This window comes from Pongo abelii, chromosome 4, assembly GCF_028885655.2.
Source record: "Pongo abelii isolate AG06213 chromosome 4, NHGRI_mPonAbe1-v2.0_pri, whole genome shotgun sequence".
NCBI classification, from domain to species: domain Eukaryota; kingdom Metazoa; phylum Chordata; class Mammalia; order Primates; family Hominidae; genus Pongo; species Pongo abelii.
Window position 1 is genome coordinate 98,415,214 of NC_071989.2, and position 25,520 is coordinate 98,440,733.

A 25,520-nucleotide genomic window follows, 5' to 3' on the forward strand; every position below is an offset into this window, starting at 1 on the left:
GGATTCATGGTAGCTTAAAGCTTGGTTTTTGTGTCATAATTTAAGCAATCAATTTTCTCATCACTTTTGGTTTTAAAAAGCACAGAATTAAACCTTTCTAATTCATATACTCTTTTCAGGCTTGACTGATTATCAATAAAATTATACTGAACCAATATTATTTCATATCCTGCCCCTAAAATGTGATGAAAGCCACATGGTGACACTACTGTTCATTGATAATGAGTAAATTATTTAACCAGAAGTTTGTCTGCTAAACAAATTCTTTTTTCTTCACATTATACTAGAAAGTACTTGAAATTCTAGTTTCTCACTCATAAATTTTCTTGTTACAGGTGGATCCCCAGGTCCTGGGGGCCAGCTAGCAGAAACCAACCTCCAGGTGACAGTAATGATTCCATTCAATGATGATCCCTTTGGAGTTTTCATCTTGGATCCAGAGTGTTTAGAGAGAGAAGTGGCAGAAGATGTCCTCTCTGAAGATGATATGTCTTATATTACCAACTTCACTATTTTGAGGCAGCAGGGTGTGTTTGGTGATGTACGACTAGGCTGGGAAATACTGTCCAGTGAGTTCCCTGCTGGTTTGCCACCAATGATAGATTTTTTACTGGTTGGAATTTTCCCCACCACTGTGCATTTACAACAGCACATGCGGCGTCACCATAGTGGAACGGATGCTTTGTACTTCACCGGACTAGAGGGTGCATTTGGGACTGTTAATCCAAAATACCATCCCTCCAGGAATAATACAATTGCCAACTTTACATTCTCAGCTTGGGTAATGCCCAATGTCAATACGAATGGATTCATTATAGCGAAGGATGACAGTAATGGAAGCATCTACTATGGGGTGAAAATACAAACAAACGAATCCCATGTGACACTTTCCCTTCATTATAAAACCTTGGGTTCCAATGCTACATACATTGCCAAGACAACAGTCATGAAATATTTAGAAGAAAGTGTTTGGCTTCATCTACTAATTATCCTGGAGGATGGTATAATTGAATTCTACCTGGATGGAAATGCAATGCCCAGGGGAATCAAGAGTCTGAAAGGAGAAGCCATTACTGACGGTGAGGGTCATCATCACAACTAGGACACTGAAATTTGCAGTTTCTAAAATTTTTCATTAAAATTTAGATTTTTAAAAAAATGCTAACATGTATTTGAAAACTCTACTTATGCATTGGTTTAATTTCTTTAATCAAAACTATGTGCCTACCAAGATAATGAGAAATTCTGTCCTGAGTGTTACAGAAATGAATCAGAGAGTTTTGCCCTCGAAGAACCTGGAATAGACACTAGCAGAGAGATGTGTGATATATCACGATGATACCTTGTAGGAAGACAGAAAAAAATATGAAAGAGGAATGTTTGTCTTTCTGTGGGTAGTAGGAGAGATGGGGAGTGATATTCCTGCAGAGGAATGAACAAAAGAATAGAAATGTGAAACAGCATGTTGTACCTGGGGAACTGCTGCTAGTTCAGTGTTGCTGGAGGTAGAGGGTGGTGGGCGTGAGGTTGAAAAGAAAGCAGGAGAGAAGAATCACAGTGAAAAGTGATTATAGGGTTTATACTATCAGCAGGTAACTTGGTGAATTCTGTGGAGTGCTTTGAAGAGATGTTGTTTGTTGTCTTTAAACTAGATCGTGTGCTGATTCCTCAAGAAGCACATTTGTGTGTGTGTGCACACAAATACTGGTTATATGCATTATAGTCACCATTCCCTCTCAGCCCCACCGTCTTATGATTTTATTCTTTTTTATATTTAGTGAAAGATAGAGTAGAGCTTATATGGCTATAGCTTAATAGAGTATTTTCCTCTGAACCTCTCACATTAGTTATTTGGTTGTATTTTTTTTTTCCCAGAGGGGGAAAAAAAGATAGGCAAAGGAAAATGCACGTATCTACCAATTTCAAGCCCATGGATTTTGCTTACAAGCACTTTGTGGTATTATCCACTTTTTGGCTGTGTGAATACCTACAAGTATCTGTTAACCTTGATTCTTTTGGTGATGGTAGTGGTGGTGGAATGAGAATGGAAACGACTGGGGGAAGTGGGAGCTGGCGTTTTTTCCTCTGGCTTACTGCAAAGGAACTTGTTATTTTTGTAATTTGTAACTTGGAAAGATAATTTTTAAACTATATATAAAGTTATTGAACTGTAGTGCCCTTTATATTATAAAAATATAAAAGTATGCATATTGTAAGTGTACAGATAAGTGAAATTTTTAAAACTTAAATTCATCAGTTTCAGCAATCATGTGATCAGCCCCCAGACCAAGAAATAGCATTCCAGAAGCCCCCTCTGACTCTTCTCCAGTTGCTAACTCACCACCCTGCCTACTGACTATTGGCATTTTTAAGAGCTTAAGATTCACTTTTCCTATTTTTAAATTTATATAAATAGAACTGAACAACAGGTACACTTGCGTGTCCAGCTTATTTTGCTCAGTATTGTTTGTGAAGTTCATCCATATTTTTGCCTGTTGTAGATATTTCATGCTCATTACCATATAGAATTATCTTATGTAACTGTAACACAATTTATTTATTAGTGCTACTTTTAATTTCTGTTTTGGTTGTTTTCAGTTCTGCCTACTACATATAGTACTTCTATGGATACTCTTATACATGTTTTTTGATGAACATATGCCTGCCATATGCATTTCTGTTGAGCACTTTCCTGGGGATGGAATTGCTGAATGACAGTGTGTGCAAATATTCGGTTTTAGTAGATAATGCCTATCCGTTTTCCAAAACAGTTGAACCTAATTATACTCTCACCTCTAGTGTATGAGAGTTCCACTTCATTAATGCTTAGCTTCTTCCATCTTTACTTTTGGTTTGTAGTGGTATCTCACAGTATCATAAAAGGTGTATTTTAAAAAAAATAATGCTGTGTTCAATATAGAAAAATTGTAAAGTACACATATACAACAAAAATAGAAATCATTTACCATAAAAATCATTTACAATCATTACAAGAATCATTTACAGTCATTCAGAGATAGCCACTATAAACATTAAACATACTGTTAACATGTTCGTATACACACACTGTATACATATTTCGCAATTTTTCTTCTTTATTGTCAAAATGATACATGTATATTGCATGAAATTTGAAAAGTATAGAATAGTATTAAGATGCAGAGTGAAAGTTACCATGTTCCCTCCATGAACCACTGTAACATATTGGCATTTTTATAACTTTTATTTTGAATGATTTAGCATTGTAACTTAAATAGTTAACACTACCAGTAGAGAAATAATGATCACGTTTGTTCCAGAGAATTAGTCATAGAAGCAAAGTGCTTAGAATCCTCAAATTTGTACAGTGTTTTACATTTATAAGACATTTTCCATACATTACCTAATTTGTACTTCATAATAATTCAATATATTAAATAGAGGTCAGAGTCAGTAAATAAATTCGCTAGCATCACACAGGCAAGTAATAGAGGAACCAAGACATGAAAATAAACCATTAACTCCTAGGTCAGTATTCCTTTTAACATATCATAGAGACAAAACTAAAGGAGATGTGATCATTTCTATATCCTTGACTCCAGATAGTATCCTAACAGTGAGAACCATGACGTGGTTTTGTGAGAATCAGGGGAACTTATATCATTACAGTTGCCAGATAATTCAATAGGAGAGACAACATCATAGGATTTCCCATTGAATCTGGAGCTCCAGTGAAAAGGTGTTTCTGGTTTGCTGGGCAGGAAAGTGGTCTCTGTAGTCGGTGTGGGAGCAATCATGACAGTAACATGCCAGATACTTGTGAATACCCTGAAAGACATCTGGGTGGACATTTGTGAAACAGCCTCCATTGAGGTTATTGACAAGAAATATTGCTTGTACTTTTTTTCCCCAGAATCTCTGCCAATATCTCATCTTGCCTAAAGATCTTACATAAATATCTTAGTTGAGTTATTAGAGTACGAACAAGTAAAGAAAGGAGAACTAGTGAAAGCATGAAAAGGGTTGTTATTGAGATATAGTGACACAGGTGGGCTACATGTTATTATTATTTTAAAAAGTCCCCAAGACTTACATATAATGTTTCTGAGAAGAAATATTTCTATTTCTACATCTATTCTATTAGTTGTTTGGATAGAGAGATATATTTGGCCTGTAGAAATACTTTTTATGAATTCTCACAACTTTAACTCAATGAGTGTCTAACATATCAAGCCTTGAAGTTCTTAAATAATAGTAAAGTACTGAAGTTTAAAAATTGTGATGAGGCTAGGTGCAGTGGCCCATGCCTGTAATTGCGCCTCAAGTGATCCTCCCATCCAAGCACTTTGGGAGGATCGCTTGAGGCCAGGAGTTTGAGACCAGCCTGGGCAACATAGCAAGACCCTGTCTCTAAAAAAAAAAAAAAAAAAAAAAAAAAGCCAGGCCTGGCAGTGGACTCCTGTAGTGATGTCCTTGCTATTTGTTAGTCTGAGGTGGTTGGATTGCTTGAACCCAGGAGTTTGAGGTCGCAGTGAGCTATTAACATGCCATTGCACTCTAGCCTGGGTAAAAGAGCAAGATCTTGTCTCTAAAGTAAATAAATAAATAACTTAATTAATTAAAAATTGTGATGAAATTGAATAAGTCTGTTTTTAAATGTGCAAGAGTAAATTTTAAAATATCATAGAATTTCTATCCAAATACATACATGCACATACATACACGTGTATGTGTGTATGTATGTGTGTGTATGTGTATGTTCAGATACTTTTTTTCCTAGAAATGTTGACAGACTGATAGAAGTTACTTTTAAGGATATCATCTAATTTGAAGATAGTTACCAATTCTTTTAATACAAAATATCATAAATTCCAGTGATTATGGATTCCTTTTTAAAAATCATAATAGAAGATAATATCCAATTCATTGTATACTAGTTATGCAAAAGTTTTATTTATCCAAAAATATCTTTCAGTAAAATTGTCTTACTTTCTGAATCACACTTATAATTTAGGACAGGACACTTGAAGGTATTGTAGCATTTAAACTTGTCTCTAATTTCAGGTCCTGGAATACTGAGAATTGGAGCAGGGATAAATGGCAATGACAGATTTACAGGTCTGATGCAGGATGTGAGGTCCTATGAGCGGAAACTGACGCTTGAAGAAATTTATGAACTTCATGCTATGCCTGCAAAAAGTGATTTACACCCCATTTCTGGATATCTGGATTTCAGACAGGGAGAAACTAACAAATCATTCATTATTTCTGCAAGAGATGACAATGACGAGGAAGGAGAAGAATTATTCATTCTTAAACTAGTTTCTGTTTATGGAGGAGCTCGTATTTCAGAAGAAAATACTACTGCAAGGTTAACAATACAAAAAAGTGACAATGCAAATGGCTTGTTTGGTTTCACAGGAGCTTGTATACCAGAGGTAAGTAGCGAGCTTGGAGAATTTTGGAGTTAAAAAATTCATTGTAGGTGGATTTGTCAGGGACTCGGCTTTCTTTCATTTAGTAAGATTGGTTGAGCATCTACTCCAAGTCCAGAAGTATGCTAGGGCCAGTGATTGCAAATATAAATTACAAAATTCTTACTCTTATGAGTTCACCCTTTGGATCAACTTAATGAGCTGATAGAAGTAGTAACAAGTTAGCAAATGAAACTTTAGCAATTCGCCTGAAAGTTAATGCTCTTCAAAGAACGTATGTGTATACTCTACCTATTTATTTTTGGCTACTGTTCTGGATGTCATTAAAGTGAATGAAATAATATATATTGAAGGCTTGTATGAATAATTGTATTTGCAACTTTATTAAAGTATGATTTTTTGAGGTTTTATTTTTTTACATGTGAAACGTACTTGAGTAGTTAGTTATAACTTTCTTCCATGTTGGGTGTAAATACCTTTCTTATCAACCTTCTTGGCCAGCTTAATTCATTAGGCTGTCTTACTGTCCTTATCAGTTCTTTCCATGTTTTCAAAGATTCGTAATCATCTTGGTTTCCTGTTCAGTAATGTGAGAACTCATGAAACTACTTCCCAGGTGTTCTGTGTGACAGCAACAGCTTGGTGACCATGAAAGGATGCCAAGGAACAAGAGTCTTTTTTTTGCAAGTTGATTCTAATTGGTTTAGAAGGATGTATAAGTAAATTGAAATGATTTTTTAAAAAATGGATGAGTAGAGTTTGAAAAAAAATCTAGGTCATAGGCTCATTCTAGCTTAAACTGGGATGCCTGCTTCTCTGGAGTGTCTTTCTTGCCACTTTAGCCCTTTGGTTTGGTGACAGTCATAAGAGATCTTCAAATAGTATGGTCCTTTTTTTACATCAGAAATAGCATATCCTAGACTAGCAATAACAAATGTCATACAAATCTACAACTTGCAAAAGAAAGATGTTTACATATAGTGGATAATACCTTTAAATAGGTATTCAGCTATCAAAGAACTTTTACATATTACATTTTATGCACCTTTCTGATAATCCATAATATAGGTGCATTATTAACCAGTGTGATAATGATATTAACCAGTGTGATTATTTTGTATAATATGTGTCAACATTTTGAAGATCTGTATAACTCAGTAACTAGTATTTTTCAAGTAATCAATGCATATTGTTGCAAATCATGCCTGGGTAAAAGACTGTTCCGAAGTACAAGGTAGACCAGTGGATTTTAAAGTACTAGAACATACTAGAGTATGTTTCCAGGTTGCAACTAAATGCGAAGAAACTGCCACTTGTCAAATTTTGGATTTTGGTATAATATCAAGGAAAAATACCCGTAATTATCAGAAAAGACTAGTAAAATCCTCTTCCTTTTTCTGTTACACACATGTATATATAAGGCTGGATTTTCTTTATACACTTTAACTAAAGTAAAAGATAGAAACAGGCCGGGCGCAGGGGCTCACGCCTGTAATCCCAGCACTTCGGGATGCCGAGGTGGGCGGATCACGAGGTGAGGAGATCGAGACCATCCTGGCTAACATGGTGAAACCCCGTCTCTACTAAAAATACAAAAAATTAGCCGGGCATGGTGGTGGGCACCTGTAGTCCCAGCTACTCATGAAGCTGAGGCAGGAGAATGGTGTGAACCCGGGAGGCAGAGCTTGCAGTGAGCGGAGATGGTGCCACTGCACTCCAGCATGGGCGACACAGCGAGACTCTGTCTCAGAGAAAAAAAAAAAAAAAAAAGAAAAAGGTAGAAACAGACAAATTGATTGCCAAGAGGAGCTAGGAGAATCCAGCCGTCTTCTATTAAGCCAGACATTAAGGAGACTTTTAAAAATATAAAACAATGCCCCCTTATCACTAATTTTTCTTTGAGAACTGTAGTTATTTTTCATAAAATATGTTGTTTATGTTAGCATGTAATGGGTTTATTATTGCTGTCTTAAAATGAGTTATCAATCAATATTTAAATTTTTAATTTTTTGTTTGTAATATGGAAAATATCAGCAGATTTTAATGATATCAACAAAAAACTCTCTGGGGTTCTCAATAGTTTTGATGTGTACAGGGGTCCTGAAACTAAAACATTTGAGAACTGCTGTTTTAGTCTGTGCTTGTAATTATCTTCCGAGTTTAAATTTTATGATCACTTGCTTCATTTTTAGAAATAAAGACTACAGCCACTTCCATAGATTCTTCTCCATTATGTTGTTGCAATGACATTGACAATTTAACTTTAAAAAAGATTCCCTCAAAATTTCTGAATGCAATAGAGACCCTATAAAGACTCTGGGCTGGGCACGGTGGCTCACGCCTATAATTCCAGCACTTTGGGAGGCTGAGGTGGGAGGATCTCTTGAGCCTAGGAGTCTGAGAACAGCCTAGGCAACATAGTGAGACCCTCGTGTCTATTTTAAATTGAAATAAAAATTTAAAAAATTTAAAATAGGCCTTCTGAGTTATGTTATGCTTTTACCTTTTTCATAGATTAATATGACATAAAGTAATATTAAGGTTAAAATGATAGCATAATGACATCTTTAACAGATAATGAAAATGTGTAGACTGACATTGCCTGCTATTTGGCACATTGAAAGAGAAGGTAATTATTCTGTGATTTGTTTTCTACCAACCAGGTACACTATGTCCCAGCAAAGAGCAGGTGCTTAATAAACTATAATTGAAAGAATGAATAAAACCTGTGAAGCAGTTTAGGGTCCTGGTGAGGCATGCCAGATCGTGCTTTGGATTCCAAGTGGGATCTGTATTGAACAGAAGATGGATTTTGTTAGATCTATAGCCTAGTAACCACATTCTCATGTTTCTTCCCCATATTTTGTTATTCTGTGTACTTCCTATGTTATTTTCTCTCTACCATATTTTAGCAGTGTTTTTACATGTCCTGCCAAATTGTATACCACGTAATTATAAATTAATGAAGTTGCTTTCATAGTGATTCATAGAACTTGCTAGTCTTATTATTTTATTTTTTATAACTAATATTTGCATTATATTTTATATTTATAAACTATGGCTTAAGAATCAATTAAAGACAATTTGGGAAGATCTTCGTGAAAATAAGAATATCATTTCAACTTGGACTATATTCGTTTTTAAGTGCCTACCATATGCTATGTGAATAGATTCCTTTGGATATAAGTGATATTGGTATAATCCGATATCACCAATCATCACCCATGCATGAAACAAAATTAAAAATTAATTGGATTTGTAGCTTTAATTTTCTGTTGCAATAGAGAAGGCCAATTCATGGTTCAGAATACTGCATTATTTTTTCTAAGAAAGTAGGTTTCAAAAACTCATCTTACTATTTCTGTTTATTATTACTGTTCTGATGATCTGAATACTTGGCAAATTCCTGACTTAAAAGAGGAGATCGTAGTGAGTATTATTGTTTCTAGTGAGAAACTGTTTGGGGATGGTTTGATGATTATTATGGATGTTAGGCCCCTTCATATACTGGCCTAAATGTTTGTTTGTATCATAATTCTAAACTCAATTAGATGAATATTTTAATATTAGAAAAAAGGTTTAGATATTTATTTTCTATGTCTTATGCGTTTCTGTATTAATAATTGCATACCGGAGTCCAGTATTTCTGAAAGTGTTGCCCTTGGATGACCTTGTCAGAAATATCTAATGCTTATTACTGGACATTATTCCTGACTCAGGACCCCATTCCTGGATCACAATCTCTGGCTGGGGGAGAGGGGAAATTTAAGCTGAATTAGAAAACCTTTTTAAATGAAAGTTTTCATATATAGAGTATACACAAAAATAGAGAAGATAAAGGAATGAGTCACAGTGTACTAGCTTCAATAATTATTAGCCTTTTGGCAATATTGTTTTATCATTTTTGGTTAAAGTACTTTTTTTTTTTTTTTGAGACGGAGTCACGCTCTGTCGCCCACCCAGGCTGGAGTGCAGTGACGCAATCATGGCTCACTGCAAGCTCCACCTCGCAGGTTCATGCCATTCTGCTGCCTCAGCCTCCCTAGTAGCTGGGACTACAGGCGCCCACCACCACGCCCAGCTAATTTTTTGTATTTTTAGTAGAGACGGGGTTTCACTGTGTTAGCCAGGATGGTCTCGATCTCCTGACCTCATGATCCGCCTGCCTCAGCCTCCCAAAGTGCTGGGATTACAGGTGTAAGCCACCGTGCCCAGCCTGTTAAAGTACTTTTTAAAGCAAACCTCAGGCATTATGTTATTTCTCTGTAAATTCAGAAGTATTGAAGGTGGATTTACACTGAGAATCCTGGTGGTTTTTTTAATGGACTCTTGGCATTCGAAAGCTCTTTTATAACTTAAGAAGTTTACTTTATTGAACAAAATATTCATTAAATTTTCTATAAAAGGTTGATATATAGCATATAACTGTACATTCTTTTATTAGATATGAATAGTGATTTTTTTAAACTGAAAATATTCAGGAAGCTATAGGTTTTGATGAAGGTTATCATCAAAAATATAGTTGGGTAACTTTTCCCTGTGACTTTTGCAAACAAAATCCTCACCTTAGTCCTAAATGCTATGTGGTAATGCTTACTGACTTGATAAAAATTTAAGTTTGTAAAAGAAACCATCATACATTTCTTAGTATCTCTTTGGATCTGTTTAACTCATGCCTCTTGCTGACAAGGGAAAAGATTTTATATTTACATATTAAGATTAATGGTTTATTAATTTAACTCATGAGATGCTGTGATCTCCATTTTCAGAAGATACTGTGAATGCTTGATAAGTGGTAGAATGAGGAAGCTCAAGACTGGTTGGCCTTAAAGCCATACTCTTCCCACCACACTTTTGCTAATGTACCATTCTGCTAGCATGAAAATCCTGATGTAGATCCCTAAGTGGAAATTAAATCTGATGTTGTATTGACACCTGGGTCTCAAGCTACATCCTCCTCTTCTGTCCAACATCTTAAGGTTGGAGTGCCCCACCTTCAGGACAGTCAGTTCTGCCATGACATGATGGATGGATTCTTAAAAATCATCACACTATGCCAGATGCATAATGAGAAACACAGAACTTATGGAAAAGATGGGGTTAGGAAAACACTGCTCAAGAACTTGGTCGTTGACACTTAAAAAAAATAGAGACCTGATAAAAATGTTGTACACATTAAATATTTAATACTTATAAACCACAATACATATGACATATTATCTTTAAAAAACTTTAAGTTTACTTGTAGAAGTGGGCATCAGAAGGATTGCAGCTTGTGTGTTATTGTGAAATGATAGAATGAGCATTATCTAAAATTGGAGAAAAATTATAACACTAGATGTGGTTAAGTGTGGCTAGTAACACAGGTGTTGAACTGAGTAGCTGGTAGTTGTTTGAGGTATGTGTTTGAGGTATGTGGCTTGTTTCACATGGGTACAATTTTCTGTGTTCACCAAGTTTCTTGTGGATGAAATAGCACTTATAAGCAAATGCAAGTTGAGGCTGTATTCAAATTGTTCCCCAATACATTATCAATTGCATTGGAACAATTTCATGATTTCAAAATAAGGGTTATAGCAGAATTAAATGTACTTGGTCCTCTTCTCCTCTCCATCTACACTCCCCCTGTTGTCACAACTGGTTTTCAAATACCATTTGTATAATTATATATTTATCCACCAATTTTATATGGCTTTAAATATCATTTATATATTGATAACTTCCAAATTTATGATGTCAATCTCATCTTTTCTCTAAAATTCCAGACTCATTTCTTTAGTTACAACTTGATGCATTTCTAGGATATTTATTTCATAGACACTTCAAACTAGACATATTTTAAGCCCTTTGATTCTTACCCGAAACCTGTGACTGACTGATACTGGAGGAAAGTCAAGCCTGCTTCACAGATGCCTGGGCTTCATATGTTGCTACTTGCTGTAAGTGGGCTGATGCCTCTCTAGTGCCCTAATCAGAGGTGTTTCTGAAGGGCAGAGGGCAGAGCTGTAAACTGTCCACTTAGCCATTTATCTTTTGTGGATGGAGAAATGGCCTGAAGTATGAAGCTACTACATTCAACCCTGAGCAGTGCTCATGGTGTAGTTGATTGGTCAGGGGCTTGGAAGAATCAAGACTAGAGACAAAGATGTTTGGGGAGGAGTCATGTGAATAGATTGCCAGGAGTCAACGCTGAGTATGAGGGGGTGTTTCCCAAAAGGTTCTCAACAACTGTGAAATCAGAGTGAGGCTCCGTTGCATATTGGCCAGACTCTCCTTTGTCACCACAGTGCCACTAACAGCATGATGGCAGGGATGGAGGTTATGCATAGGTTTGACAGCATGAGCTCCCTCCTACCAAGACTGATGTAGCAACTGGTGGTTGCTGAACGTCCAAACAGCAAACAGCAGAGACCAAAGCTAAGTACTTCTCAATAAACCATTTACTGGTACATTGATCCCAACCAGACTTTATCATTCCAAAGGAAACAGCAATTCATTCTTATTGGAATTAATACTTTGGCTAATGTATTTACTTTAGCCTCCTAATACATCCTAATACAAGCACCATCATCTGAAGGCATAAAGAATGCCAGCTTTAACCACATGGAGACCTGCATCACATGGCCTCAAAGGGACTACCATGAAGGAGGTGTGGCAATGGGTATGTAGTGATAGGACTGATGACTGGCCTCACCATATACCACGTCACCTGAAGTAGCTGGCCTCATACAATTGAATGGCCTGTTGAAGACCCAGGCACAGTGCTGGCTTAAGGACAGCTTCTTGGAAGGTTGAAGTATTGTCCTCCAGGATGCAGTATGTGCATTCAATGGCTGGTATCTGTTTCTGTGTCCCCAATAACTAGAATACAGAGGCTCAGGAAGCAGGAGGTAGAAGTGAGACTGACCCCTGTCTCTGCTACTTTTAGTGACCTACTGCCTGAATTTGTTTCCCACTTTAGACTCCACTGGATTAGAAGTTCTGGTTCTGGCAGTGGGACTGGGGGAAGAATGTGCCTGCTGGGAGACAACTGAGGGCACCACTGACCTATCACCTGGTTGTTTTGGGCCTCTCATGCCCATGGACCAGCAGGCAAATAAAAGAGTTAGACTATGTTGCCCCAGGTGTACTCGATCCTCTTTACCATGAGAACACCCAGGTTGCTGCTGCTCAGTGAAACTCAGAGGATTTGCTGGAACATCTGTTGACTCCACACTCATTGATAACATTCGACTATTGTCGGTTTGTAGACAAATCCCAAATCTGTCGTCTCCAAAATGTCAGCACCAAAATGGCTCTATCTTATGCTGATCAGAGATGCTTGTGGTTCATATGAAAAATACAGAACGGCATTCTATATATTAAAACTTGTATTTTTATCTGTATTCATTTTTGGTTCTTTTTTCTCCAAACTATATATTTGCTAACATAAAAATAAAATTGAATTGAGAGACTGAGGATTTGACAGTAGGAAGGCCTTACTCTAAATGATATTCCAACTGCTTCCACCATAGAGTTTTTAAGCATTATCTTAAAGTGTTTAGATAAAAAATTTTCCCCTTGAAAAAAATACCTCTAGGTTTATATGATAAAAACACCAACAAATATGTTAAGTATGGCATAAGATACCCTCTTTGATCTGACTGTTTTTCCCACACTAGGCATCTCTCAAGGCTCTCCCCATTTGGCACTTCATGCCCCCCCCCGCCAAAATGATACCACCAAATATACTATATTGCTTCTTATGTCTGTGCCTAGAAAGTTCTCTCTGATGTCATGTTCCACCCTCTACCCCTAACCCTCACCCCTATTTGGTCTCTCTGTGCTGAGCCCATTATAAAATTGCAAGTTTGTCTTTCTCTTTAGAATTATACTTATCCAGAGAAAGGACTATGCATTAAAAACTATTTTGCAACCATAGCATATGGCACACTGGTTGGAACACAGGAGGTGTCAGTGAATGAATTACTTGTGCAGTTAAGACATTATAATTCTTTTTGCTTCATTTATCTCTATAAAGGAATGGGAGAAAATGAATGATTGTAAATATTTCTTAGCAGTCAAAGTTTATCTGGGGGAATGCAGAAGCCTCGTTAGTCCCTTTTAGAGAGGTAGAAAGTTGTAGAATTAAGTTTATGGTAAGGATTTCATGAAAGCATTATAATTTTGTCACCGATTTGAATTGCTATGCACCTATTAATAATTTACATTCTATTTCAGATTGCAGAGGAGGGATCAACCATTTCTTGTGTGGTTGAGAGAACCAGAGGAGCTCTGGATTATGTGCATGTTTTTTACACCATTTCACAGATTGAAACTGATGGCATTAATTACCTTGTTGATGACTTTGCTAATGCCAGTGGAACTGTTACATTCCTTCCTTGGCAGAGATCAGAGGTAAACCCTACCTTTTTTGTTCCTTTGAAAGCCTCCTGGAAAGCTTTTCCTGAAGTGTTTGTTCTGTAATTTCTTTGCAGCTTTTGTTTGAAGTGTCCCTTCCCATTATTATTTACAACTGTAACTGATACATTAGAATTTGCTTCAAACATGTCTGCTGTAAAACCTTTACCAGGTAGAGTTAGTTTCTTCATCACTTTATTTTGTACAGAACTTTATCATGACGTTTTTGCATTGGATTTTAAGTGATTTCCTATGGATCTGTCTCCTATGTTAGATTGGGAGTGGGGCCATGTCTAACCCCAGCATACTGCATATGTCAAAACATGTTTGTTTAATTAATAAGAAAGGAGAAATTGTTTTTTCACTTTAAATTTTGAATTAAATTTTGTAGAGCATGGCTCAGTTATTCCTATTCCTTTTATAACTTTTTTTGGATTAATTGCTTGTGCTGGACTCCTAAGGCCCATTATGAATCTACTTTCTAAAATACTGTCCCTGAGCACGTCAGGCTCTCCTTAGGCAGACACTAGCCACAGGTACATTGCCCTTGCTTCTTATCCTATCATATCTCATCATAGAACATGCAGTTTCTTAATTGGGAAGTCTCTACCTGATGTTGGTAATACCACCGTCTTTGGTACAAAAAATATGTGATATTATATTGATAAATCAACATATCATATATGATGTAATACTGATGCATGTATAGGCTACTGTCAGAAAATGCTACTGCTCAGCACCTGCCTTAGTCTGTTGGGACTGCTAAAACATACCTTACGCTGGGTAACTTATAAACAACAGAAAATTATTGCTCACAGTTTTGGAGGCTGGGAAGTCTGAGAGCAGGGTGCCTGTAGATTCTGTGTCTGGTGAGGGCTTACTCTGCTTCAAAGATATGGTGCCTTCTCAATATGCCCTCCTCACGGTGGAAGGGGCAAAGAAGCTCCCTCAACACTAATTCCATTCATGAGGGCTCTATCCTCAAGCCCTCATCACCTCCCAAAAACCCCATCTTTTAATACCACCACTTTGGGGATTAGATTTTAACATAGGAATTTGGAGGACAGGAGGACAAGACATTCAGACTATAGCAGCATCCATTATTTTTAAGGAATTAATCTATTCAGTCTTCTCTTTCTCTTTATATGTCTGTATAACACATATGCACACACACATACAATGTTTTAATGTTTTAATTTATGCAGAAATAAGTCTTAACTGGTAACTTCATTTAAATATAATTTAGTTGCTTTTTGAATTTTCTTCTGGTAAGTAATTTCTAAATACCTCATTGCTTAGTGCCTCTGGATTTTCATATTTTTAGGTTCTGAATATATATGTTCTTGATGATGATATTCCTGAACTTAATGAGTATTTCCGTGTGACATTGGTTTCTGCAATTCCTGGAGATGGGAAGCTAGGCTCAACTCCTACCAGTGGTGCAAGCATAGATCCTGAAAAGGAAACGACTGATATCACCATCAAAGCTAGTGATCATCCATATGGTAACCTGCTCCTTTTGCAAGAAAAATTCTCTCTTCTCTGGGTGTACTTAGTTTTGTTAAGAACTTCTTAAGGCACTTTTTGCAAATGACGGAAGTAGAATGCCTTCAGACCTCCTAATTTCTAAACTCTAACTTGTATGCTACTGTTTTGAGAGACATTATTTATGAGAGAAAATATAAAGATCAGTTTCCAAACTTCAATAATATATTTTGAAAAGTTTTTGCAGGATTATTTAAAATGGAACAAAGTATTTCTGTTCATAGCTATCAAATTTCTTTAGTTTAATAATTATCCTATGGTGATTTGTTAACACCTAAGTAATTGAAATACTTTGTAATTTATATTTTATTAAGCTTCAAGAAGTGAAGCTATCACTCTATATTAATTTCTTTTTGTCTTATGCTTAATAGTGACAATTTTCTCGATTGGGGAACTATCACAGATGTCTGCCGTAGTAAACTGAGAATGTTTTCTGTATTGAAAAATAATATTTCTTCTATGGGAATGAATCAAGAACATCTGTTAAAAGGTTTGGGTAGAAATCTTGAGAGGCTCTTCACCTTTAATTTTCATAGTTAGGTTTTGTTTGTTTGTTGATGTGTTTGTTTTTGAGTGTTGCAACTCCTTTAAGGTGCCATTTAACCTGTTCTACTATATGTTCTAGAATGATTTCTGGAGATTCTAAAAAAATGTGAGTAAAAGTTAGAAAATATATATTTTAAAACTGTATCAGTATTCCTGCTGTTGATGCTGCTGTAGGAAGAAAAACTTTCTTTGAGTAAAGACATGGAAAATTAACAATTTAACCTTCATTATTCTGAAAGCTTATGAACATATTCTGTGTCAAAAGCATGTTAGTTAAATCTTTGCTAAAATATTTTCTAAATAAAGGCCCTCAGAATTTTGGCCTGGTGATCAAAATAATTGTGTAAGATCACTTTAATTGAATAAGAAATTCTTGCACAGTTCGTTGGGAGAATGCCCTGGCCCCTTTGTCTCCACTAGGCTTGCCGCAGTTCTCCACAGGGCTGCCTCCTCAGCCTGAGGACGCAATGACCCTGCCTGCCAGCAGCGTTCCACATATCACCGTGGAGGAGGAAGATGGAGAAATCAGGTTATTGGTCATCCGTGCGCAGGGACTTCTGGGAAGGGTGACTGTGGAATTTAGAACAGTGTCCTTGACAGCATTCAGTCCTGTGGATTACCAGGTAATTCACTCAGTCCTTTTGAAGTTGTATTTGCACTTGTAAAACAAACATAATCCTTCTCTGGAAGGGATATACACTGTACCTGGAACATAGTGACTCACGCCTGTAATCCTAGCAGTTTGGGAGGCCAAGGCGAGAGGATTGCTTGAGGCCAAGAGTTGTTGACCAGCGTGGGCAACGTAGCAAGTTACTTTCTCTACAAAAAAAGAAAAAACAAATTAGCTGGGTGTGGTGGTGCAGCTACGCTGGAGGCTGAGGTAGAAGGATTGCTTGAGCCTGCGAGTTCAAGGCTATAGTGAGCTATGATCCCACCACTGCACTCCAGCCTTGGTGACATTGTGAGACTCTGTCTCTAAAATAAAAAAATAAAGAAAAATAAAAAAAAGAAAGAAAGAAAAAAGAAATAATCTACTTTATCTAATTAATTGGAGAATATTTATTTAGAATTTATATTGAACACTATTCATACACACTGAAGTGTTTTCAATTTTGTATTTTACTTGTCTTCTTAGTATTTGTAATAATTTGGGATATAACAAACTTTCTGATTTTACAAATTTGTATACAGAATGATTGTAATCTATTCATATACAGAATGATTGTAATCTAATGGATCAATCTTTTATATTTCAGAATGTTGCTGGCACATTAGAATTTCAACCAGGAGAAAGATATAAATACATTTCCATAAATATCACTGATAATTCTATTCCTGAACTGGAAAAATCTTTTAAAGTTGAGTTGTTAAACTTAGAAGGAGGAGGTAAGGCTGGTGATTCAAAAATATTAAATATTTGCTTGTCTACCCATGCTGATGAAAGTAGATTCCTTTAGGGAAGTATGTTCCTTTGAATTAATCTTACTTAAATAAATGAATAAATTATTAGTTTTTGAAGAGAGCAGCCTGAAAGTTAATAATTGCTTAAGATACATGATAATATATATCATAATATATGTCGTAATATAATCTATATCAGTCATTTTTTATTGATAATCCCTTTCTTGGTAAAAAGAAAATTTTCCTCTTTACATAAACTTTTAGAATTAGTTTTATAAATTAATATTCAACTCATAGTTTCACACTGATATGCTTTCGCTATGAGGTTTGGTTAATTCTGAGTAATATCTCTGTTTATTATATGGACAGCATGTTTGTGCAATTTTTCCCCGTTATTATTACCCACTGATATTTTTCTAGAAGAGATGTGCTTTTAGAGTGAAAAGTATAAGTGTACTAAGTCACCAAATTACAATTTTCATTCGTGGTAGGTTCCCCTAAGGTCATGTCTCTCTTTTCCGTTTTTTGCTGTAGCTCTGCTAGATCTATCTACAGATATAACGCTGTAAAATCTGGTCCTTTTGGATGATCTATAATGAGTTGATTATTAATAAAAGAAGTCAACAATACCTTAACTTCAATTCTGCTATTCAGAAAGCTCTGATTATCAAGGGTTATTGGAGTCAAACTTATTTCATGACAAAACTCATCTGCGCTATAAGTGAGGCTATTGATAATATGTATCCCAATTAGATGGAATACTTTGCAAAAGTGTTAATGTGTTTATCAGGTGCTACTGGGAGTGTTATGAAATACATATAATATACATTGTTAATTACCTTTATAAGTATAAGAAATTGAGAGATGATATGGTGTTTATCAGGACAGTCCCTTTCATTACAAAACCTGGTATCATTACCTCATTATTATTATTTATTATTTTGATGAAGAAAGCCATAGTACATAAGCCATCCAAAGGAAAAATTGGTAAGACTGAGATATGAAAATTGTCTTTATGTATAAAGTAGGTATTTTGGGTAAATATGCAAAAATTTTTCTTTCCTGTGTTCCCAAATCTCGGGTGAGAGCAAGGAGACCAAGCTAGTGTTTGGGAGCAGGGAAATGGTTAAACAGTGCTGAGCTTGGTTGAATGCATAAAACAGTAGAAATGTGCTGTCTAGTAGGTGGCATATAAAAATACCAGCTTTTCTTGTCTTCTAGAGACAAGTCCTTGCATCTCCAAATCACTATTTGCATTACTAAAAAGATTACTATAAAATATTTGAAAAGTTGCCCTTTGTATCACTTAAAGCTAAAAATCCTTATGTAACAGAAAGAGAAAATGTTAGTGACCATTAGCTAATACTGATTAATAATTGTACATGAAATGTTATTGAGATGATAATAATACTTGTGATCATATGACCACTTATAGTGATACTTGTTATATTATTGAGAAACTTCTCCCCATATCTCTAGAATATGCATTGTTATATATTAATTGGACTTGAATACTCACTAGAAAACCAACCTTGCAGTTTCGTAGGAAACAATAGTGACCGAGAATCTGATTTATCCCTCAGTGAGTTGGCATTAGAGGAAAAGGAATTTATACAATGACCTCTACTCCTGGACTCATATGTAGGGACTGCCTAACATGTCAATGGCTTATAGAGCTTAATTCTTTGGAGAGTCAAAGACTTATTTCATGCTTTTTGACTATAAAACTGATGAAACTGATGATTCTACATAAGGTAGCCACAACCTGAATAGATGTCTTACGCTAGCCAAAGTATATATGGTGTTGAACTTCTTTTTTATGACTTCTGGATAATGTGGGAGCAAAGCCATGTACCAGATATTTGCTGCAAATCCATTTTGCCTTTTGGATCTGTATGATGATTTCAGGTTCTGGGTGCCATACATTCTCATGTCTGGTATATCCTATTGACAGGCAAAAACACAGGGCAAAAGGAGAAGAGAGGGCAGATCTTACACTAGCATGTCAATCAAGGATATTGGTAGAAGCATATATGTATGGATGTGGCTTTGCTATTTTTACTCTCCTTTTTTTCTATTGCTATCATCACTGCCCTTCCTATCTTCTTTGTGTGCAAACATTTGGTAAAATAATGGTTGGGGTACAAGATGTATCAGAGGGGAAGGTATAACCACTTTCTCTTTATTATTGCCAAAGTACTTTATATTTTATATTTTGATGATATTATTTATTTTCCATTATTTTATTTGATCTTTACAACTCTTAGTCCATTTTGTGCTGCTGTAACAGAATACCACAGACTGGGCAATTTATAAGCAATAGAAGTTTACGTGGCTCATGGTTCTCGAGGCTGGAAAGTCCAAGACTGGGGGGCTGCATCTTTTAGGGCATTCTAGGTACATCATAACATAGTGGAAGGCTCCACATGGTCAGAGAATGCATATGAGAGGGCAAGAGAGGGCTGAACTTGCTTTTACAAGAAACCCATTCTTGCAATAATGAACCCGCTCCCAGGATAACAACATTAATTTATTCATGAGGGCAGAGGTGTCATGACCTGATCACCCCTTAGAGGTCCCAATTCTCAACACGGTTGCATTTGTGATTAAATTTCCAACATGTGAACTTTGGGGAACACATTCAAACCATAGCAACAACATTTCTGTAATAAAAGACAGCACCTTTCATAGGTGAGGAAACTGAGATACCAAGAAGTTTAGTGACTTGCTGAAATTTTTACAGCTGGCATCTTTCACAACCAGGGAAGCAGAATTGTTAGGTGGCTTGTCTAGGACTCTTTCCACAATGCCAGTGGCCAGAGGGTGATCAAGTTTGAGAATGGTAAATAAATGTGGTGGGGATTTGAATGTGTGGATGGAAGGAAAGGTTAGATGCATTTCTCAATATTGAACTGGTTGTTGTGAATGGTAAGGTGATTATCACAGGCATATTAGGCCTAAGCGTATGATTATATAATCAGATAAATATATTTTAAATATCTAAGATATTAGAAAATAATTTACGTTGCTGTAAAAAAGTGAAAATTTAAAAATAATACTAGATTGGCAGAAATGGGAAGTAACAATTACAATCTACATGGAGTATTTCATGAAACTGAATGAAATTTTGATAATTTGGTAGCTTGACTGGTGCTATAATTTTACTATTTAAAATGATCCATTTTTTATGGAAGAATGCATGTTATTGGGTGAATATTACTGCATTTTCCTCTTTGCTTGATATGTTTTAAGATCTCTCAATTTTCTCATTGTGTCAATGTGTGTTGTGTGGGTTGTGTCTCTGTGTCTCCTTGTGAAGTAGCTGAACTCTTTAGGGTTGATGGAAGTGGTAGTGGTGATGGGGACATGGAATTCTTCCTTCCAACTATTCACAAACGTGGTAAGCAGTTTTTCTAAGGTCCTTTACTATTATACGTTTTTATTTTAACTTCTCATTTTAGAGACAATACTAACCACTTATTGACACCTACTATGTGTAGGTCCTTTACATATTTTATCTCATTAACTGTCACAGAAACCTTATGAAGTATGATTTCCTTCATGTTGTAGTCACCCAGCTAGAAAGGGATCAAGTCAGAATCACATCCCTGTCTGCTTCCAAAACCCAGACTCTCCTTCCTGTATGAACCTAATATAGTTTCCTGATTCTAATTGTGATAGAAATTTCACTTGAATGTCATTTATAAAAATGATTGTGTGGAAACATTTTACATAGCTTCGAATACCTGAAAAGAGGTCAATAGAAAATTTGTATTTTCGTTTTAAATACATCACACTTATTCTCTGTACAAAAAAGAGCTATGAATCCTTATATGTAAAATGTAATCAAAACAAATGGGGAGTAATCCCAGCACTTTGGGAGGCCGAGGCGGGCTGATCACCTGCGCTCAGGAGTTCGAGACCAGCCTGACCAACATGGTAAAACCCCGTTTCTACTAAAAATAACAAAAATTAGCCAGGCGTGGTGGCATGTGCCTGTAATACCAGCTATTCGGGAGGCTGAGGCAAGAGCTCAGGAGGCTCTTGAACCCAGGAGGCGGAGGTTGAGTGAACCAGGATTGCGTCACTGCACTCCAGACTGGGTGACAGAGCAAGACTCTGTCTCAAAGAAAAAAAAAAAAAAAGAAACAAATGGGAAAAATAAATAAGGAAGAAAATAAATGGAAGGATAGTTGGCAATTAATGAAGGTGATATTGAAAAGAGGATGCCTTTTGAAGTAGATTTATATACGAACATGATTCAGCTTTTTACCTCAAATATTTTTTCATATATGAAAAGCATACTTAGAATATTTGTTTCTTGAAGAAGAGCATTTTCTAATCCTCAAATCCTTCTTTTTTCACAATGTCAGATTTTATATTTTAGTATCAGAACTCATGATTTCACCGCCTTCATTCCTAACTTCCATCAATGCCAAATGCAACTTCTGTAGTTAATTACTCTATTGCTTTTAGAATTGTTCATTTTCTAGTCTGCAGACATTAATGCAACATAAAATTTGAACATACTTTTTAGGAAAAACTTAAATGCTGCTTTAGATCATGGCGTCTTTTTAGCTACAGAGTGGGACTATTTAGGATCAGGAGAGAGAGATTTATAGTATCATCACATGATGAAAAAATAGGCCTAGAATCCATGCACATTGGAAACCAAGAATCTGTTCAGCCAGAATGACTAAAATCATAGAGAAACTACTTATTATTTCATGAAGGTAAGAGTCATTTTGGCTCAAGTTCTTTTGAGGTCGGAAGGGTCGTGGGAGACCTTCCTCGTATACTCTGTGTGGAAGAATGTTCTCTTTCATAGAAAAGAAAAAGAAAAACAAGTTTTCCTTATTCATCTCCAAGTGCTTATGCAGCACTTGTACATCACGTTGGTGCCAACGTAGAGAAAGGTCATAAAAGCATGAATATGTGTGGCACCCATTTGTGTCTGCCTTTCTTTCTAAAACAAATTAGAATGTACTGAATGAATGGAAGGGCTCTTTTCAAAAAGTTGTTCCTTGGCTTTTCCTTTGGTTTGTAAATTACTGATTAACATTTTTTTTTTTTTTTTTCTATTTGTTGGAACTTGTTCATGCAGCCAGTCTAGGAGTGGCTTCCCAAATTCTAGTGACAATTGCAGCCTCTGACCATGCTCATGGCGTATTTGAATTTAGCCCTGAGTCACTCTTTGTCAGTGGAACTGAACCAGAAGATGGGTATAGCACTGTTATATTAAATGTGAGTACCTTTTCTTCCTTCATTCCTAGACACTTTCTGTTGTTTTAAAAACTGTACTGTGCTATGAAAGTGTGTTTTATATTTTCCTTTTTTTGTGTAGGCCAAAGGGAATGAGCCTATTGGCACAGGCAATACAAATTGGGGATCGAACAGTCATTTGGCATTTATTTTTGTCTTTAGTATTGCACATGGAGTCATTGTTTAATTCTGAGGATCCTTGACCCTTTAAGGAATATAATGGAGCTGTACTACAAGTATTTATCTTACATAGATTTTTGTGTTTGTTCAGATAGGCTGTAGTAACAAACATCTCTAAAATATCAATGGCTGGTACAACAAAGAATTGCCTTCCTCCTTTCCTTCCTCCCTCCCTCCCTCCCTCCCTTTCTTTCTTTTTTCGAGATGGGGTTTCGCTCTTGTTGCCCAGTGGAGTGCAATGGCGTGATCTCAGCTCACCACAACCTCCACCTCCTGGGTTCAAGTGATTCTCCTGCCTCAGCCTCCCAAGTAGCTGGGATTACAGGCATGCACCACCACCCCTGGCTAATTTTGTATTTTTAGTAGAGACAGAGTTTCTCCATGTTGGTCAGGCTGGTCTCAAACTCCCAACCTCAGGTGATCCACCTGCCTTGGCCTCTCAAAGTGCTGGAAAAGATTTGTTTCTCATTCATAGCATGTATATGTCCAACTTAAGTTAGCAGGGGGCTCTGATTGTTAGTCACTTTAGGCACCAAGGCTGTATCTCAGCAGGTGCTTTTATCTTGGTGGAGGGAAATGTGGATGTGAAGAACGGCATACCAGCTCTTATAGCTTCTTTCTGGAAGTGATTTATATCATTTCTACTTAACTTCCTTGGTCAGAGCAGATCTCCTAGCTGTGCCTAATGTCAGTAGGAGAAGTGCAATCCTGTCCTGTCTCTCTCCCATAAGGAAAGAAAATCTAAAACATGGGTGAACTAGCAATAATAATAACTCTATATGATGTGTGTGTGTGTTTGTGTGCCTACTCTGCTTTGTTCCAGTAGAAATTAAGAAGGATTCATTGTTCAGTGACTCACAGGAGCTAGCTACTTGCTCAGCTTCCATACGAATAATGAAGAAATATCACTCAAACATATCCTTCTGTACTATTATGGCAGATTTTCGATAAACTGTTGTGCGATAAATTCAACAACCTTAGAAAGGATAACTAATGACTCAGGAAAGACAAAAAAACATTAAGGGAAAGGATCAACTTTTATAAAATTACTGTCTCTAAATTTTATTTTGAAGTAACCATCATATTTCAAGAATAAATAAAAATTACTCTTAGTTGGGATTTACTTGGAGAAATTTTTAAGCTTTTCATTCTTAACATATTATTGACAAAAGCATGTCTTCCTTAAATGTGTTTTCTTATACTTTGGGTCAAATATGTTTTTTGATGAGTTTGTTTACATAATATATTGAAGATAAAAGTAAATGTGATTTGTTTTAAAATGAGTTTTACAGCTCACTTTTCAGAAAAACACCATTTATACATTCCTTGCAATGAAATATATACCATTTTTGTAGTGATTGTGAAAACTTTTATGAGTGTGCCTGAATGTAATACATTGTTAATCACATTTGATTTATTGGGATAAAATAAAAGATACACAAAAGATAGTTATAATTTAAATAGAGACTACGTTTTTTTCATCAATTTATAGTTTCATGCAACAATCACCTTTGAAATTTTTATTATTTCGATTGTTTTTTATTTATTTTTTTTCAGAGATAGAGTCTTGCTGTGTTGCCCAGGCTGGAGTGCAGTGGCACCATCATAGCTGACTGCAGCCTCGAAGTCCTAGGCTCCAGGGACCCTTCTGTCTCAGTCTCCTGAATAACTGGGACTACAGGCATGTGCCACTGCACTCGGCATAGTCACCTTTTAAATATCCTCTACTTGTAAGACTGTCTGTGGGCCTTCAAAGATGGATAGTATATGACCCCTGCCTGCAGCAGTCTTGTAGTCTGGAGAAGAACTTATATAAAATAAAATTGTGCTGCTATCATTAATGTATTTATAAGCCTCTAAGTAACTGGCTTTAATCTCTCTTTTAATAGATCTTAATATTAAATATTTTGTAGGTTATAAGACATCATGGAACTCTGTCTCCAGTGACTTTGCATTGGAACATAGACTCTGATCCTGATGGTGATCTCGCCTTCACCTCTGGCAACATCACATTTGAGATTGGGCAGACGAGCGCCAATATCACTGTGGAGATATTGCCTGACGAAGACCCAGAACTGGATAAGGCATTCTCTGTGTCAATCCTCAGTGTTTCCAGTGGTTCTTTGGGAGCTCATATTAATGCCACATTAACAGTTTTGGCTAGTGATGATCCATATGGGGTATTCATTTTTTCTGAGAAAAACAGACCTGTTAAAGTTGAGGAAGCAACCCAGAACATCACATTATCAATAATAAGGTTGAAAGGCCTCATGGGAAAAGTCCTTGTCTCATATGCAACACTAGATGATATGGAAAAACCACCTTATTTTCCACCTAATTTAGCGAGAGCAACTCAAGGAAAAGACTATATACCAGCTTCTGGATTTGCTCTTTTTGGAGCTAATCAGAGTGAGGCAACAATAGCTATTTCAATTTTGGATGATGATGAGCCAGAAAGGTCCGAATCTGTCTTTATCGAACTACTCAACTCTACTTTAATAGCGAAAGTACAGAGCCGTTCAAGTAAGTATCCCTTAGTGTGTTATTATTATTATTAGCTATCAGAATCCTGAAACAATCAGTTTTAAATTTTATTTAATAGAGAATTCTATAAAAAATAGTAAACTCTAACTTTGAAAGTGTCCTCTTAGAACAGTTTACCTGTAAGGTAACTGGAAGCCAGACACATTTTTTTCTTATAAATTATGTTTTAAAAGTCAGTAGAAAGTAAGAAGGGAACTTTAAAATTATCTAGCACACTCTATTATAACA

The 25,520-nt window shown here is 36.1% G+C and overlaps 1 protein-coding gene across 10 annotated transcripts in view; it reads left to right on the forward strand.

Moving 5' to 3' along the window:
• ADGRV1 (adhesion G protein-coupled receptor V1) overlaps positions 1 to 25,520 on the forward strand; it is a 583,931-nt gene that overhangs the window by 98,988 nt on the left and 459,423 nt on the right. For 9 of the 10 annotated variants that reach the window (XM_054555740.2, XM_054555742.2, XM_054555736.2 and 6 more), the window contains 9 exons: positions 336 to 1,079; positions 5,044 to 5,417; positions 13,635 to 13,811; positions 15,139 to 15,319; positions 16,326 to 16,528; positions 17,162 to 17,291; positions 20,626 to 20,706; positions 22,411 to 22,550; positions 24,662 to 25,271. In XM_054555740.2, the coding sequence (XP_054411715.1) occupies positions 336 to 1,079; positions 5,044 to 5,417; positions 13,635 to 13,811; positions 15,139 to 15,319; positions 16,326 to 16,528; positions 17,162 to 17,291; positions 20,626 to 20,706; positions 22,411 to 22,550; positions 24,662 to 25,271 (2,640 nt within the window). The remainder of the gene's footprint in view (positions 1 to 335; positions 1,080 to 5,043; positions 5,418 to 13,634; positions 13,812 to 15,138; positions 15,320 to 16,325; positions 16,529 to 17,161; positions 17,292 to 20,625; positions 20,707 to 22,410; positions 22,551 to 24,661; positions 25,272 to 25,520) is intronic. The other variant, XM_054555737.2, reaches the window with a different exon arrangement.